This window comes from Camarhynchus parvulus, chromosome 3, assembly GCF_901933205.1.
Source record: "Camarhynchus parvulus chromosome 3, STF_HiC, whole genome shotgun sequence".
Taxonomy (NCBI): Eukaryota; Metazoa; Chordata; class Aves; order Passeriformes; family Thraupidae; genus Camarhynchus; species Camarhynchus parvulus.
The window spans coordinates 28,460,511-28,477,460 of record NC_044573.1 but is presented as its reverse complement, the minus strand read 5'-3'; the positions used below and the strand labels follow the sequence as shown (position 1 = coordinate 28,477,460).

The 16,950-nt window shown below is 38.2% G+C and overlaps 1 protein-coding gene across 2 annotated transcripts in view; it reads right to left on the bottom strand.

Moving 5' to 3' along the window:
* Positions 1–401: 401 nt before the first annotated feature.
* Positions 402–16,950, bottom strand: part of LRFN2 (leucine rich repeat and fibronectin type III domain containing 2) — a 154,634-nt gene continuing 138,085 nt past the window's right edge. For both annotated transcript variants that reach the window (XM_030945433.1, XM_030945435.1), the window contains one exon: positions 402–2,989. In XM_030945433.1, the coding sequence (XP_030801293.1) occupies positions 2,071–2,989 (919 nt within the window). In that variant the 3' untranslated portion in view covers positions 402–2,070. The remainder of the gene's footprint in view (positions 2,990–16,950) is intronic.

The window sequence follows — 16,950 nt, the reverse complement described above, 5'->3', positions numbered from 1 at the left end:
AACAACAGAAAAAGAGGTGAAATGCCTTTTACAAGATCTTTTTTCATGCATTCCAAAAAGGTATGTATTTCTTGATGCCTGCTTTATACCTGAAATTCTGAAGTCCAAGACAGTTTGTGGTAAAGAAAAACTAAATGTCTAAATTTTAAAGATAATTAAAAAATAATTACTTCTTAGGTTTCAAAGCAGACCACAGAATAACAAATAAATGAAAAGCAGGGGCTTTTTTTTTTCCCAAGGATGTTTTTTTACTGTACATTTTGTAGCAAAAGAAAAAAAAAGAGAAAGAAAATAAAGGAAAAAAATATTCTGATCACAGGGATGTCGTTATCTAAAACTCCAAGTAGGAAACATGACGAATACAAGATCAAGTACACAGCCATGTCACAATATATCTCTGAACCTTTTAAAAAAAATATACATAGAGTTTTTTAATGTGTTATTTTCTCTGTGCCTTGCATACTTTCTCCACTTTTTTTACAAAATCATAGTAACAATGTGCAATTTCAGAATGGTTCCCAACAGCTGATCAAACAAATAAATAAACAAATGACAGGACAGTTGCAGTAGCCAGCAGAATGCTTGAAATCACAGTAAAATTGGTAAAGAAAATAAATTCTGCTGGATGGGCCATATGTATTTCTACAACCACAGCAATGCTCACCAAAAACCAATTTGAGAATCTGTTTACAAACCCTGAAGAGCTCCTGTTATAAGTATCTCCTGAGGATGAGAGATGGGGGAGTAGGACTGCACCAGACTGGGGAAGGGCTTTATGTAATGCAGGGGAGACATGGGTCACCCCCTCCTCTGTTATACCCAAATTTTACTCAGCTTCTGTGGTTAATTTGGAACATAACCAATCCCCTGAAATACACAAAAACTTAATTTTCCTGATGTTGCTTATACAATCAAGACATGTCATGGTGACCATGCAGACAAGGATCTTTTGTCACAGTAGGGTGCAAATCTGTCATTTTAGTGGAGTGAGAGCATGACCCCTACCAGAAGCCACTGCTACCCATAATGTGGAGAGCTCACAGGAGCTACTTTTGTTTTCCCTTTCTTTATCCTTTATTAGGGTATCCTGATAACTATTTTCCCCATTTTTGATAGCAACATCCCTATAGATATCAATATCTGCTGCGATCTGCATTGAGCATTGACAAGAAGAGGTTATGAAGGAGATGGAAGAAAGGGAATGATTTTTTAAAATTTATCCCTAGATTTAATTTTTCCTAGGACAAAAAGGGATGGTATTAGAAGTGGGTGATACAGTACATCAGATATTTGACCTTTGTACATACCCTCCTTTCCATCTGGGGAATTTGATGAGGCTGAAAACAAAACCAAAATATGCATGGAAACATACTTTGTCTTGTAGGAAAAAAGCAACTCAAAAGCAGTTACAAATCAAAACAGACGAGAAATAATTAAATACCAACCAAAAGTCCATTCAACAACAAATATTGTTTGCCCAGATGTCATAGTTTCACAGTTAAGACCATGAGATTATGCTAAACAATTTACTCTGATCTTCTCCTGTGGATGTTCTGCCTGCACTTTTGAGAAAATTCCTTGGAATGACAATCAGATATATCCTAGCACCAGTCATATCCACAGAAGTGTATTTCTGTGGTTAACAAAAAAAAAAAAAGAGGTGCCATTAAAAAAAACACCGAAAACAAAACCAAAGAAAGAAAGTAAAATGAAACCCTGTAAAATTAAATTTCTGCTGTTAAACCCCTTTTTATCCTCCTTGTTTAATCTTGTGTGAAGGTTCACCAGGAGTCTGAGTAACTTTTGGAAAGCAATGCTAAATACAACTAGCAAATTCCTTGAAACATTCACACATGGTTTAGTAGGGGCCAGACAGGAATGGTACCACATGTGCCTATTCACATTCCATGACCCTCTTTCTCTTTTACTATTCCTGTAACTTGCTTGCCTATCTTTTTGGCCAGTACAACAGAAAATATTTCCTCCCCTCTCTTTCCAGTTGCATGGCCCTGAAGCAAACCACGCTTTATAACACATGAGGGGCGAAGAGAAGGGGGGAGACACTGATATTTACACCGTGCTTTCCATCACCCACTCTGAGCTCCCGAAAGTCCCTTTGGCCCCTGTTAGGTCATTGTCATCATACTGCAACAGCATGCCGTTGACCGAGAGGCTCCTCTTTGTCCAAATATTTGTTATCTTTTTTGGGTAGGTGCAACACTGAGATGTGGCAAAGTCCCCCATGTCAAAAGAATGGCTACGTTTAGTTTTGCCCTCCAGAGGCAACATGAGGAAGCTGCGGAATTTGGACTCTGACTGGCCCAGCAATGGCTCTTTGTCCGAGTGGCGGGCCACCGTGGAAGTTCTGGAGTCTGTCACTTCCTCTTTTTTCTGACACTTCAGTTCCAGGGAGGCAAAAGCTCCCATTAGCCGGTCAATATTGTGCTTTGACCGGGAAGGAGGCCTCCATTTACTGGACAATGTGCCCTGTTCACTTTGGAGGCTGTAGTTGTCACAGTCACGGCTATTTGCGGAGCTGGAGGAAGAGGAGATGCTGCTCCGCGCAGACTGGCAGTTAAACTCCATGAGTTCATTTCTCACCACCACTTTGGGATTGACCTGGGGCAAGACTCCATTCTGAACTGGTTGTGCTCCATTTGTCTGTGAGTAGACGTTGCTGACATTAGACATCTTGCCCTGGGAATTGTTGCAGACCTTGTAGCGGACCATGAGAATTACAATGAACACCAACAGGGTCACCACAATGATGCCTCCAATGATCAGAATCATGGTCCCACCCAGGAACTGACTGTGCATCGACTGGCACTGAGGGTAGTCTTCTTTGGTGAAGAACTGGGCACATCCCACAATATTGGTGGCAGTAAGGGTTGTGGCCGTGTCATCCCACATTGCCAGGACACAGAGGTCATAGCCTGTTCCAGAAACAAGGTTGGTTACAACAAAGGCCTTGTTTGTAGCTGGTATCATCCTTGAAAATTAAAAAAAAAAAAAAAAAAAAAAAAAAAAAAGGATTGGTTAGTCTTTGCACAAACGTAAAAGAAAAAACAGAGATTAGAACAACATGATATTAACTGTTCGAGTACTGGCAGAGAGGAGCCATAAAATTCAGAGCCATAAAATTCAAACAATCATTCCAGCTTCTCAATTCCTGAGGATTCAACATCTCAGCATTCAGTAACACGCAAGTTTTAAGGGCCAGCTCTCAACTGCGCCATAAAGGGAGTAAGAAAAAGCAGACCAAACTAAACTGGGGATTCTTTTTCTCCTCACTTGTATCTGTCATAATTTGAAATATATTCAAACTTGAACAAATAACTCAGAATAAAATCATACAAAGAGCAGTTCTTTCTGAGTATGCAAATGACCCTTGGGCTGCTGAGTCTCAGCATGGCAGTTGTCACATCTCTTCACAGGTGCCTGAACATTTACTGTCTCACATTGGCAGGTTACTTACCTTGTGAAGGCAAGGGTCTACACTCAGTTTTCTCATTGACTGAGAATGAAAGGCAGGCAACCATTTCTCTCTTTTTCTCCACTCTCCCACTTACTTTCCTCATCCTCCTACTCCCCACTGTGGGAAATATCTCCTAAAAATGCAGCTACCATCATCATCTTTGCCAGAAATTTATCATTACATCCATCTTCCCCCGTGTGAGTGAGAAAAGAATGCTGGCATTGGCAGTATGGGCTGTGGAAGTGTGAGGAGAGGTAGGAAGATATAGGTATGGAAATAAGAAGGTTTCTTTAAAATAAAAAAAATTCTACTCATGTATAAATCCATTTCCAAAAGCCAAATAGCTGGGCCAAAGCTGTGTCCCAAGTAGGGACATTTATGGAAGTTGTTCTTTGCTGCCACAACACTTAAGCAGTCATTTGAACTCATGCAATATTAGAGCATCACTAGCATTCAAAATTAGCAGATGGGAATGAACGTGGTCTACCTTCATTTCAAACTGGTGAAAATTTCAGCACATTAGTGGAACACAGTGGATAATCCTAGATTTGGTGCCTGGTGGGTAGCCAAGAATAACACCAGAGAGATACCCCATGCAGGTTTCTCATTACTGCCACATTACAGGCTTGGGCGAGAGAAAAAGCTGAAGTTAAACCAGCCCATTAGGACTTAGACCTGCAGGTTTTTTGCACCAGCAACAAGAGAGCCCTACAGGCCCTTAGAGCACACAGTGAGCTGGTGTGACTATTTGGAAGGGTAAGGCCTGGGCACAGGAACAAGGCAGACTCCTTGTAGGAGCGCCAGGCTTCCTTAGCCTCAAATCATTGCCAGAGACAGCACAAACTGCAGCTCTGCAGAGCCCCTTCTGTGCAATGGGAGGGAACAGACCTGCACAGAGAAAGAGAAGCAGCAACATCAAGGCACTGCAAAGATGATTTTCTGATCATCTTGGCATTTATGCATTCACGCCACTTACTCAACCCTTCAGTCTGGCCACAGGCGAGGATGTGGCTCCTTTTTAAAAAGCAAACAAGCACAGAAAAAAAAATTCTGTAAGGAAAAGAAGTATCGATGAGAGACACTTGGAATACAAACATCATCTGGCAGGTTTAATCAATGTTGTATTTGAAATTCTGGGCACATTTATCATCCTAATGTAGCTGTTTGACACAGATATAGATGAGCTATTCAGAATGAGCCGAGAGGTCATAAAGCAGCCCTTATGAAACACTCCAGATACTGTTGCTAAAATAGTTTCCAAAAGTTGAAATATTTGGTCTCAAGCTATTTCTAATTGTTCTGCTCTCCCTCTGGCTCTGTGAATAGAACACCTCTGCTCACAGCAGACTGCACTTTCTCAAATTGTTCAAGTATATATGCACAAACCAAGGATGATATATGGAATAACAGAATGCTACTGATCATAAAACATTTGATTTCTGAATAGTTTCACCACTTGCTTCCTATCTCCTCCTGTAGTGCTATACTCCACTTTTCACCACCAATCCCAGACCAAAACTTAAAAAATTCTGCAGTTGTTAAGTCATTTAGAAGCCAGTTCACTGTAAAACCTCATTGCAAACAAGTTTCACTGTTAGCAGAAAGAGTAGCCAGCCCCACAAACTGGATCTTGGACTTGGGTCATAACCCTTGGAAAAACAGGACTATAACACCACCTGTTAGAGTGGCTCCTTTGGCTTTGCTCTGGTGGAACACAGAGACAAGAGACCACTGTCTCCAAGCAAGCAGCAAGCATGTGGGTTTACCCACTTTACAGCTTTGTACGTGTCTGGTGGGTGATCTTTGCATGTAGGCTTTCTCACAACCCTTCAGCCTGGCCTCAAGTAAGGATGTGACTCTTTTTAAAAAGCAAACAAACATAGAGAAATAGAAATACAGTTGTTCAGCCTCACACACTTATGCCCAATTTCAGTGAACATTGATAGCCCAAATAATTTACAACTTGCTTTCTTCAAACACACAAGCTTCCAAGGAAGTGTAACTGCCTAGAATATTTCAAGGACTGGCAGGTGGTGAATAGTGGCAAGAAGTGTATAACCATTCAATTTTTGAATGCACAGAATTGAGGCCATAACTAGTCCTAAAGCTTGGACAGGTTAACTGTGTTGAAATGTGCTATAATAAAAACCTTGTCTTAGAAACAAGGATCATTTCTAAATTCAATGAATCCTGGAAGAAACAGAATAATTTCTAAATTCAATGAATTCTGGAAGGTACATCTGTGACAACGGTGGGACTAATAATGCGTTTTTAAAAGATTACGATTGTAGTCCCAATTAAGGAAAAAGCAATCGAGTCTCCATATACATCTAAAATAAAGAATTTTGGTTGTTTCTGCAAATAAACTTTAAATGCTCTTATAAAATATTCAAATTATTCTGCTAAAGAACAGCTAAGCATAGGAATAAGCAACAATTTCAGGAGTACTAGGAGATAAGTCATTAATTTCAGACTTACTTTTCTATCTTACAGGGAAGGCAATATTGTTCTCTTGAACTTGCCAAATTTTAAGAGTATTTTGGCATGGCTCCACGCTTTGGTGTAGCCTCCCCAAACATGCTGCCAGTCAGATATGATGGATGACATCTCTTAACGCTCCCCACATCTCAAATCGATGCAGACACATTTTCATTCTGGAATGCTGATGACTCTTTCTTTGATTGTCCCCAACACAGGTAGCTGCAAGATGCCACTTCAATCTTTGCTCTGCTACCTAAGAGGGGGTGTCTCTTCATGTCTGCTCTGTACATGCAGTGTCGTTAATCATTAACCATGCCCTTAACTCTGGGACCCAACAGCACAGAGCTGCTGTAAACCTAAGAGGGGCCAACACAACTGGGTCTAGGCAGCGATCTTGCAAGGTTTTGTGCACTCCACTCATCACCTAAACACAGAAAGCTGGTTTCAGACCGCAAGGATCTGGTGCATTAGAGATCAAAAATAGCTTTTTAAAGCTGTTAGCTTTTGGAACTCAGAAGATCCTGGTGTTCACCTGCCAGCTCTCAGATAGCAAACATACTCAACAGCTGTAGTATCTTGAAGCAACAAGCTTGGTATTGTCCACCTGCTCTTCAGGGCATGGTGACCTTGCAGAAACGCTTCTCACCACAAAAGAGGAATAAAGATCTCAATTTGAGATCTTTTTGAGAAAGCTCTTCTTCAGGAAAAAAAAGTGACAGTTGGCTAAGTGCAGGAGGAGATTAACTAATGAAAGACTTGCTTATAGATTGTAGGTTGTGAAAGGTTTTAATCTATCCAGTTTAAGGAGTCCTGGAGCAGTGAGGACTGAGAAAGCAGACAAACACACAAATATGTCAAAGGGGAAAGTGTAAATTTAGTTCCAGCTAGGTCAAGACAATTTGAAACTCTTATGGAAATTTCACTGTCCAGACACATAAGACACAGTAATTTCTTTCTTTTGGTTTATTTGGAGTAGAAGCAGGCAAATCTCTACATTCCTGCCAGGATTTTGTTATCTGATTCTTAATCTAGCTTCTGAATCCTATCTGAAGGTCAAAATATCCCAAAGGAAAGTATTCATATATTAACAAGGTTCTGACCCTTCTGAAAATCTTACCTCTATAAGGAATGAAATGAGGACAGGGGTCTTATAACTGACCTTCTTAATTTACAAGAAAAAGCCCCCTTCTCTCATTCTTTGGTACAATAGCTTTAATTACTGGAAGAGGAGGAGACCTCTTGCCAGGATTGGCATAAGTGTCTGAAATAGAACAGTAGACAGATGGTTCTTGGAGAGTTAATGTGGGATGAAGAGCTATGAAGCAGTGAAGGTTTGCAGGGCTTTTTCAAACAATCCATTCCCTTCAATCCATGGAGATTTCTGTCTCATTTTGTGAAAGCACCAAAATGAATCCATTAAACACTTTTTAAAAAAAGGGAAGGAGAGTGCTAGAACTCTAATTTGAAGTCAATCTTATTTTCTATCACCACTAAACTGTCCTTGTTGTGTCCTTGTGGACACAACGTACAGAAAGCAAGCAATTTGGTAATTATTCACTTTGGTGTGTGCTGATATTACGAAAATTAGAAAATAAATTAGTTAGAAATGAAGGGGAAAAAGGTTTGCTGCAGACTTCTGTCATAATCCCAGATGCAAGTGAGCACTGAAGCCTGCAGAGAGTGAACTGTGCTGAGAATTTAGGATAACTGAGTTTTATTCTTCCTTTATCAGCTTCACTGATATCAGGCTCCACTTTATCAGTAACTCTCAGTTCCTGAGAAATCATTTGCTGTACTCTAAGGCGCCTCATTTATAAAATGGGGATAATGCCAGCAATCTCCTTTCAAAAGAGGCCTGTATTGTATCGGAGGAAATTAGTAGATATTGTGATTACACTGTAATATACAAATGGTTCTTTTCTTCTATGTGACACTGGGGATTAGCAGGACTGAACTGCTGGTTAACACTGTAGTTATGCAAAACAGACAAATTAGACAAAACCCAGATTAGGTTAATTGGCTAGGCAATTCTCTTCCTTTTCTCCATCAAAAGAGGGATATGATACTATCTAGTTTTAGTCTAAAACTGCTTTAATCACAGACCTTGCAAGGGCCTGTCAAGGCAATTCCTTTGGGAAGGTACTTGCAACTTCCAAGACTCAGTTCTATAATTACTAGACTATGTTGCTGTTCTCATAGTCCTTTTTCTTTTCTTTTCTTTTCTTTTCTTTTCTTTTCTTTTCTTTTCTTTTCTTTTCTTTTCTTTTCTTTTCTTTTCTTTTCTTTTCTTTTCTTTTCTTTTCTTTTCTTTTCTTTTCTTTTTTTTTTCTTTTCTTTTCTTTTCTTTTCTTTTCTTTTTTTTCTTTTTCTTTTTTTTTCTTTTCTTTTCTTTTCTTTTCTTTTCTTTTCTTTTCTTTTCTTTTCTTTTCTTTTCTTTTCTTTTCTTTTCTTTTCTTTTCTTTTTCTTTTCTTTTCTTTTCTTTTTCTTTTCTTTTCTTTTCTTTTCTTTTCTTTTCTTTTCTTTTCTTTTCTTTTCTTTTCTTTTTCTTTTTTTTCCTTTCCTTTCCTTTCCTTTCCTTTCCTTTCCTTTCCTTTCCTTTCCTTTCCTTTCCTTTCCTTTCCTTTCCTTTCCTTTCCTTTCCTTTCCTTTCCTTTCCTTTCCTTTCCTTTTCCTTTCCTTTCCTTTCCTTTCCTTTCCTTTCCTTTTCCTTTCCTTTCCTTTCCTTTCCTTTCCTTTCCTTTCCTTTCCTTTCCTTTCCTTTGTCTTTTGTCTTTTGTCTTTTGTCTTTTGTCTTTTGTCTTTTGTCTTGTCTTTTTTCTTCTTTTCTTTTCTCCTTTCCTCTCCTTCCCTCTCCTTCCCTTTCCTTTTCCTTTTCCTTTTCCTTTTCCTTTTCCTTTTCCTTTTCCTTTTCCTTTTCCTTTTCCTTTTCTCTTTTCCCAGGACTATATACTACCTGTGCACAATTTCTGTTTTATCATATGGGTCTATATACTACCTGTATACAATTTCTCCATCTGAAATGAATGCTAGGACTTCAAAATAGAGTCGTGCTAATTTATTAAATTCTGTATCAGGAAAAGGCGCAAAAAAAATTAAAAAAGCTTAACTCCTTGGGTATTTTGTAGCTGTTGTAGACTATATAACAATTATGGAGGAACTGCTAACCAGTGGTGTCATTATTTGTTATAATTTGTGATGAGGAGGGGAAAAAAAAGAGAAAGAATTGTGCAAGGGTGAAATAGCAATTGTTTTGTAAAATTATATCCCAGTTAGTTAGCACACTATCTTTTCTGTATAATAAAGCCTTACTGTGAAAATACCAGTCTCACTGTGCACTCCTGAAACTTCCTTTTAGATAAAGTTGCTTTCACTTAAGTGCAAAATATTACTCTCAGAACTAGAAATCAATCCAGAAAAGTTAAACACTGGAATCTGAAAAAAATTCATTTTTCAGGGAAAATTTAATGCCAAAAATCATCCTTTTTTTCATTAATAAGTTTGTGCCCTATTTTAAGATATTTGTTGGTTTGTTTTTTTTCCCTCAGTGAAGTTTCATGTGTTTTTTCTGGAGGAAAAAAAAAAAGAAAGTATTCCAGGTAATTTGCCATTGAGTATTGTAGAAGGGTCTGAGAGAGTCCTACATTTCAGGTAGAGTGTCCCCCTGCAATCTCAGTAGGATAGAAGTAGGCTGGTAGAGAAAGGGGAGAGGGAAAATATCAGTGGGGGCATACTGGAGAATGATTGACTAAAAATCATGTAAAAATGTGAAGATCTTTCAGCAAAGCCAAGACAATTTTCAAGATAGTGAAGTGAAAAGACCTCAGATGGTGGACAGAGATTAAGAAATCAGAAGAAAAAGGCAAGAAAAGATCAGAGGAAGACTAGAAGAATCCAAATTGAAGTGAAAATGTCACACGTGATGTATTGCCTGGGAGGAAGAGCCCACAATTGACAAATTTGGGCTGCACACTTAGCATTCTTCTTGGCTGCCAAGTTTTGTGATTTGCTTGAAAGTTTTATGGGATATACTGGTGTATTTTTTTTTCTGTATTTTTTTCCTGGAAAGCCCCAGTTTCTGTAGTGATGGAATGAAGATAGAGTCTAAAACATTATTAAAATTTAAGTAAGTTAACAACAGAGATTAATTTCTGACCCTTCAGATTTCAAAAGCAATCCTTGAATATGTGTCTTTAGATCATCCTAAGGCTTCAGGAATTAAAAAAAAATCTAGGTAAAAAGTACCAAGTATATTTCTGTGTGAGATTGCTCTTTTAGCACCTGATTCAAGATTGTTTAATTTAGAATCTGGGAAAGACAGAGACCTATTGTGACCTGCATCTTGGAAAAATGACAGTTTTATTTCTGGTGTCCTGGGATAAGAGATGTTTGTTAGTATTAGCAACAGGGTATAATTCCTCTGTCAGTCATGTCAACATAAGGAAATGTCAGATAATATCAGGAGGTAGCCAGACTTTTTCAGTAAACACTAAATCAACCCAGCATGAATAATTTCTTGCATTTTTATTTTATTAGTTTTGGGGGGTTTTATGATATGCAATCATAATTTTGCCTTCAGATGGAACATTTATTATTAAACACAAATCCCTTCTTGCTTTTCTGAAACTTATCTTCTCATCACTCATTCATCCAGCTGCCCTTCTGAGAATCTGTCTTGTCAAATAAAACACATAGCACATATAATTTAATTATTATTTCCTAATTTGCTTAGGTTCTTTCCTGCTCTTTTGAAAAAGTGGGGTTGGAGGTGGGGAAGAGAAGGTAGAGACAAAGGCAATTGATATGCCTGTCAGAAGATGGTGAGCCAGAGAGATACTGATATTAAATATCTGCCTTGTGCTATAAGGGAAAGTAAAAGAAACCAAAACAACACAAACTTTAAACTATTGGCTCAGAGAATATATATGTATTTTTTTTTTATACGCTGCTGAATAATGTCCCCTGGGGGCACTTTGGAGTAATTTATCAAGTGACAGAGGAAAGTGTAGGCCTCTAGGGGACATTATTTCACAAGGCTGAGGAAGGGGAACCATGATATAAGGTATTCTGCTGCCCTCCATTGCCATTGCTCTCTTCCCTTTATAATTCTCATCAAAATTCTTGCAAACCATGGGAGACTGCAGTCAGGCTCAAGGGGTGAGGCACTTGGATGAAGATCACCAGAAACATCTTCTGATCCTTTGACTCAATGAAGGTGCTCACTTCAGCTGTTCAGGTGCAAGCTACTGCTCTGGGACAATCTCATTTTTGTTCATGTTGTGTGACAACACAAAATTAGACTTTCAGACTCCCTGATCTGCGCTATAACTTCTTTCACGTGGATACAACAGAAGCAGAAATTTAACGCCCTGAGCTTTCAATTTTATCTTTTGAGGGAAAGCAGATACACTCTAGGAAGCCTTCTCAGCACTAAAGATTAATCCAGTCACACCCAAGCTATTCAGCAGCACACAGAACACCTTTCACCTCATTATATTAACTGCCTCAGAAAAAAAATTCCTCACACTAATTCAAATCCAACTAAAACATATTTAAGCTCATTAGCAGAGTAATTGAAAGCCCACACAATATTTCTGTTAGTAAATGTGAAGCTGAAATATTTATGGAAACAATGCAGAGGCACAGTAATGAATTCACTCTGTAGCCACACGTAAATGTAGAGTTAGAAAGATATCATAATTCACAGCAATGGTTCAAAGAGCCAGACAGAATATTTCAGATTACTCAACAGTGTGTAAAGTTAGCAACTGGCAGTGGAAGCAATATATTACAACCACCCTGTTTTTAAAGATGGGGAAAGGTAAAAGTTTTCCATGAAAGGGTGTTCAAGTCATTAAGCAGAATTTGGGACCTGGGACACACTTCTCCCAGGTTTTGATAGACAAATGGCTCATACATTTGGCTGAAGGGTCATGGTTATTCTCTCTGAATCAAGTAATTCAGAATTCTTTTTTGCAGTGTTGGACAGTTACATCAGAAAAGGTCATCCTTCCATGCCAGCAGAGGTTACCAAAAGGGAGCAACATTAGAAGTAATGAGCACATTTAGAAACTCAAATGAAATTAAATTGGAAAAGGGAATCTGCTATTTTCCTGGCAGAACACAGCTGTCATATTCAGCCATATGCTGTCCTTTCTTGAGAGTTACAAGTGGGGTTTTCCACTTATTTCCAGGCAGTGAAATCTGTGTAAATTATAATGAAGGGATCCTATAGTGGTTAACAGATGTCCACCCCCTTTTTCTGTGAGAGCTCATGTGAGCTGAGATGAACAGGATCCTCAGTGGCTTACTAGCAATTTTGTCCCTGCTTGCAGCTCAGAGCACTTATGCCAGGTTGAAATTCACATGTCCTGTAGAAACTTGATGTCCTTCCACACAGAATAATTTTATGTCCAGAAGGTCATGCCAGAATGACAAAAACCCCAGGAAGTGCCTGAAGCTATGTTTGCCCATACTTTGTAATTGGCTGGCCAAAGCAAACTTCAACATGCTGTTTCAAGTTCTTCTGTCAAAAAAATCTCTGTGTACTGGTAAGAGAAGTGTGGAGTCAGCTAACAGCTGACAAGACTATTCTAATATTCCTACCCAAAGAAAATGAAATTAAATGAAATAAAATGAAACTAAATGGGCATCACCACCCATAGAAACTGCGCATACACTGATATATCAGTTTGTACAGAAGAGTGTCTCAGCATTAGTTTAAGGTACAATTTATGCATTATTTAACAAGTTTAAACACATATCATTCAAGTGTTTCCCCGTCTCAGTGATTTAACTTTGTGGATATTCTCAGGAGATAAAGAATGGTTATCTACCAGAATCTCAAGTATCTCTCTTATCATAAAGGTTGAAAAAAATAGTTTAATTCCCAGGGGAGAGAAAGGGAGAACTGCATTCACCAATTCTAGAAAAATGAACTAAAGGAATATCTATCAACTCACCAAAGAAACAGACATAGTTTACCTATGTTCTCTGACAAACTCTTTACCCAATTAGCAAACATTGGAAATACCTTTTACTGTGTGAAAGGGATACAGAAGAATTGTTTGCTTCTTGTAAACTGAGGAAACTCTTTAAAAAACATATAAGCAAAGTAATCATCAAGCTTCTAGATTCTGAGCTGGAAGAGAGAGGAAATATTTTGGAACAAAAATTTCCATGAAGCATGCACAAGGTAAGAAAAAGCAGAATAGTTCAATGTGACTTTTGCAGTAGCATTCAGGATTTTTTTTTCATATGCAGAATAAGAACAAGGGGTGCAAAAATCACTAATGGTCAGAAAATATTGTCTCCTTAGTGAGAAAATAAGCAGAAAACAAAAAAGAAAAAAAGTAACATAGATATGTAATGAAGGCATTTCCTAAAGCAGAGGTGCGACATTTTGTCATTTTCTGGGTATTGCACATAAAGCAAAGGAAAAGGAAGGCTAGGAAGACTGGATAGACTGGAAAGACATGGAGATGTTGAATTTTGGAATGCTCTACTAAAGGATAGAACACAGTTACATCCTTTCAGTCTGTGCTACCAAAATCAGAAAAAAGCATTGCTCACCAGCCAGAGACACCCTGCTTCTTTCAAAGCTGAGCCTGGACTGAAAGTGTACTGCATGAAGAGTGACAAATTCCTTACTGAAAAGGCAAGTAAAACCCACCCAGAAAGAAAACAAGTTTTAGTTTATAATGACCCCAGAAGAAATAAAATGAGAAGTTAGTTACAGCTTCAAATAGTATCAATAATTTAATTGTTAAGAAATATGTTTTATTGTTTAGCAATATATTTCTCTGATAAAGGATCTTAGATAAGTGCCACAGATTTCTGGTACCTGAACAAAATTTAGCAAAGAGTAGTGTACTATTTATTTACACTTTACCAACTCTCCACAATTAGGAGTCTAAAAGCAGACTGCCAGTAGCCTAGTAAATATCAGCGGTCCAGAATCCAGACTATGCATTCCATTAGTGAACTCATTGGAGAGAGGAAAGCTTGAGCAGTGTTATTTGGATTTTTCTCTCTTCCAAGTATCAGCTATATACTTTGCAAATATATATTTGGCCATCCTAAAATTAGTTCTCACTCACAGAAAGTATGCAAAAGATTTTTAAGTACCAGAAAATGAAAGAAATCCTACTCTTTAACAATGTTGCATATTAAATGAGTTCATAAATATAGGAATACTCAAATTTTGCATCTCCCTTTTATTTAAGAGAAACCCAATTGTTCTCTTTAGGTTTGATGGTTTAACATTAAGAAGAGAGCAGAATTTCTTCTTGGGTTTCCACTTCACCAACTGATTAAAATCTTACCTGGCTCCTGAGATTTACCCACTTATGGCTTAAATTTCTGAATATGGTTTACATATATACAAATACAACAAATGCTAGGTATGGCATCAAGTCTGTTGATACAGCCACATCCAGATTCGCTAGGTTTATTATTCCTTTACCATGATTAATTGCTAGTCATCATTCCTGGAGATTTTTGCAGGCATGGATATTTCATTGTTTACCAGGACAACAAAAGCTTTTACTTGTTATAGGCATCCATGTGAGGTCATTACAGACAATGAAAAGCAGCTTATGAATAATTTTAGTGAAAAACTATAAATTCTGTGGAATAGCGTGTAAAAGTACTCTGTACTGTTGAAAGAGAAATGAAAGAATGGATTTTTCTTTATCTTTGCTTGAAAAACTTTCAAAGAGTAATGAAGGAAGAGACTGACAGATTGCTCTGCTTTGGAGAGCTTCAAGGGTAAAGACTGAAAAACTCGAAATTTTCATTCTGCAAAATCTTCTCTGAGCTTTCCTGCTGTAACTCCAGATAGCTTAAATAAGTAGAACATGCAAAAATTACCCTGAGAGCTAAAAAGGAGAGTGAAATAAAATGCAAATCAAATACACAATGGTACTAAATGCACAATTTTTTGTGTGCTCGAAGAATACAGAATCATTAGTCACCTCTACTATCAGACAAGGGAATTCTGTCCTCATCCTGTCAAAATGAGCAGTAGTAGAAATTTGCCAAATGTTCGTTGATATTTAGGAACAAAAAGGTTGAGCTGAACATTGATTCATTACACCAAGCAGCATCAAAACCTCAGTGCGATCCCTTCAGAAAGACTAAAAGGTCAAAAGTCAGACTCATTCCTACAAAAGAAGCACAGTAGATAATTTTAAAAATCACTACATAGAAATATAAAATTTCAGGCTTCTTTGGAGAGCACAGCCAGAACTGCATTCTAGGGTATATTAGTTATAGGACTCTGTTTTCCCATACATATATTGGTCATGAGTATTACCAGTAAAGTAATCAGAATTTGAATCAGCTTTTCTAATACCCAATGTAAACCTAAAGAGGAAACTTAAGCACGATCCTCTGTAACCACTGTATGGGCTGAGGGATTTCTTAGATCTGCAGCGATTAAAGAACAAATTATACTGCACTTGGGAAAGTATTTTCCCTTATTTTGTGGATAAATAGTTACCTTAGAAGTACCAGAGTGCAGCTCAGAGTGTATGAACATGAGAATAAAGAAATTTTACTCCCTTATGAAGTACTGCAAAGTTGTGCTGCATTAGCAGAACTGCTGATTTTGGCTTGCCTGCAGTGGGCTAGGTTAGAGGGAGTCCTAAACTTGCTTCTGTACCACTTGATACACAGCTGCTGGGCTCTGAGTTCACCTCTCTAAATGTTGTTTCTGTCCCCTTCCTAGGTCTCAGCCAGTCAGTGCCAATCCTGTGACATGTGGAATTAGGGCAGGTAGAACCATCAGTCTGTGGCAGGACTCCAGCAAGGCACAGTCTCTGTCTTTGACATGAAGAGAGAGTAAGGGTCAGATGAGCATCTTGACTGATGAGATGGCCTTTCTTACTTTCTTGCTGGGGAAGTCAGCCAACTTTGTAGAGGTTTTAATTTCTTTTAGAAGTTTAATTTCCTTCCTTATTTCTCTCTCCCACCAAAATAGCAGGACAGTCACCTGCAGAAGAAATGAAGCTGCAAACCTGCTGAACAGCAGCTCTGACTGTACACGATGGGAAGATGTAGCCTGTACCCAACTGCCTGTCAAGGGAAAGCCCACATTTCCCTCATATACGTGGTAACAGAAACAAGGTGGGAATGGTCTAATAAGAGCTGTCTTTGGTCCTGAAGATCTGCTTGGGGGCTGTCTTTGTTTCCACAGTGGCTGGAGACATGGTTCTCAAGCAGAACACACCGCTGTTTCGTCCCTTGAGCCTCTCTCAGGAGATAGTAGAGATGTAAAAAATGCTGTGTCCAAGTGTCTCAAGGTCTCTTCATTCACTTTAAGATTGCTTTCAAACCTGACACTTAGGATGTAGTCATTTCCCTGCCATGTTCTCTTGTCTTTGCAGGTGTGTATTTGTATCATTCCCCCACGCTCAAGTGTGAATCTTTTATTGATATTTGATATTGATGCTATTGATATTTACCCTACTGTGACAATGCCAAAAATCATTGTGACGGTGCCAAAAAATCATTACTTGGTGGTTGGAAAGGGCTGCATTCAGAGATGTAGTGGAGAGATAACTGTGACACTGCAGAAACTTCTATGAGCTATTGGCTTTTACAAAACTCCCAGAATTTACAGTCTAATATGCCTCACAGGCAGACTAAAATTAACTTACCTCAAATATCAGAAACTGCAGACAGAGCCAATGATTCCTCACAGTGCATGTGTTTTTCTCTTGCACAATAACTTGACTATAAGCTACAAGTCAAAAATGAGTCTGATCCTAAATTCATGTGGCCATGTACCTGATGGAGATAAAACTCTGGCTCACAGTGATTAAATTTCAATGAAATGTTGAAGAATGCTTAACTGGCTTCAATACTTCAGCTGTAGAAAAGAATTTATTCTGTCATGACTAAAATTCATAACCATGATTCAGAAAATGAGTACATCTTTAATGACCATGCTGGCAACATTTTGCAGTTCCACAGAAAAGGTGAATGAACAGAA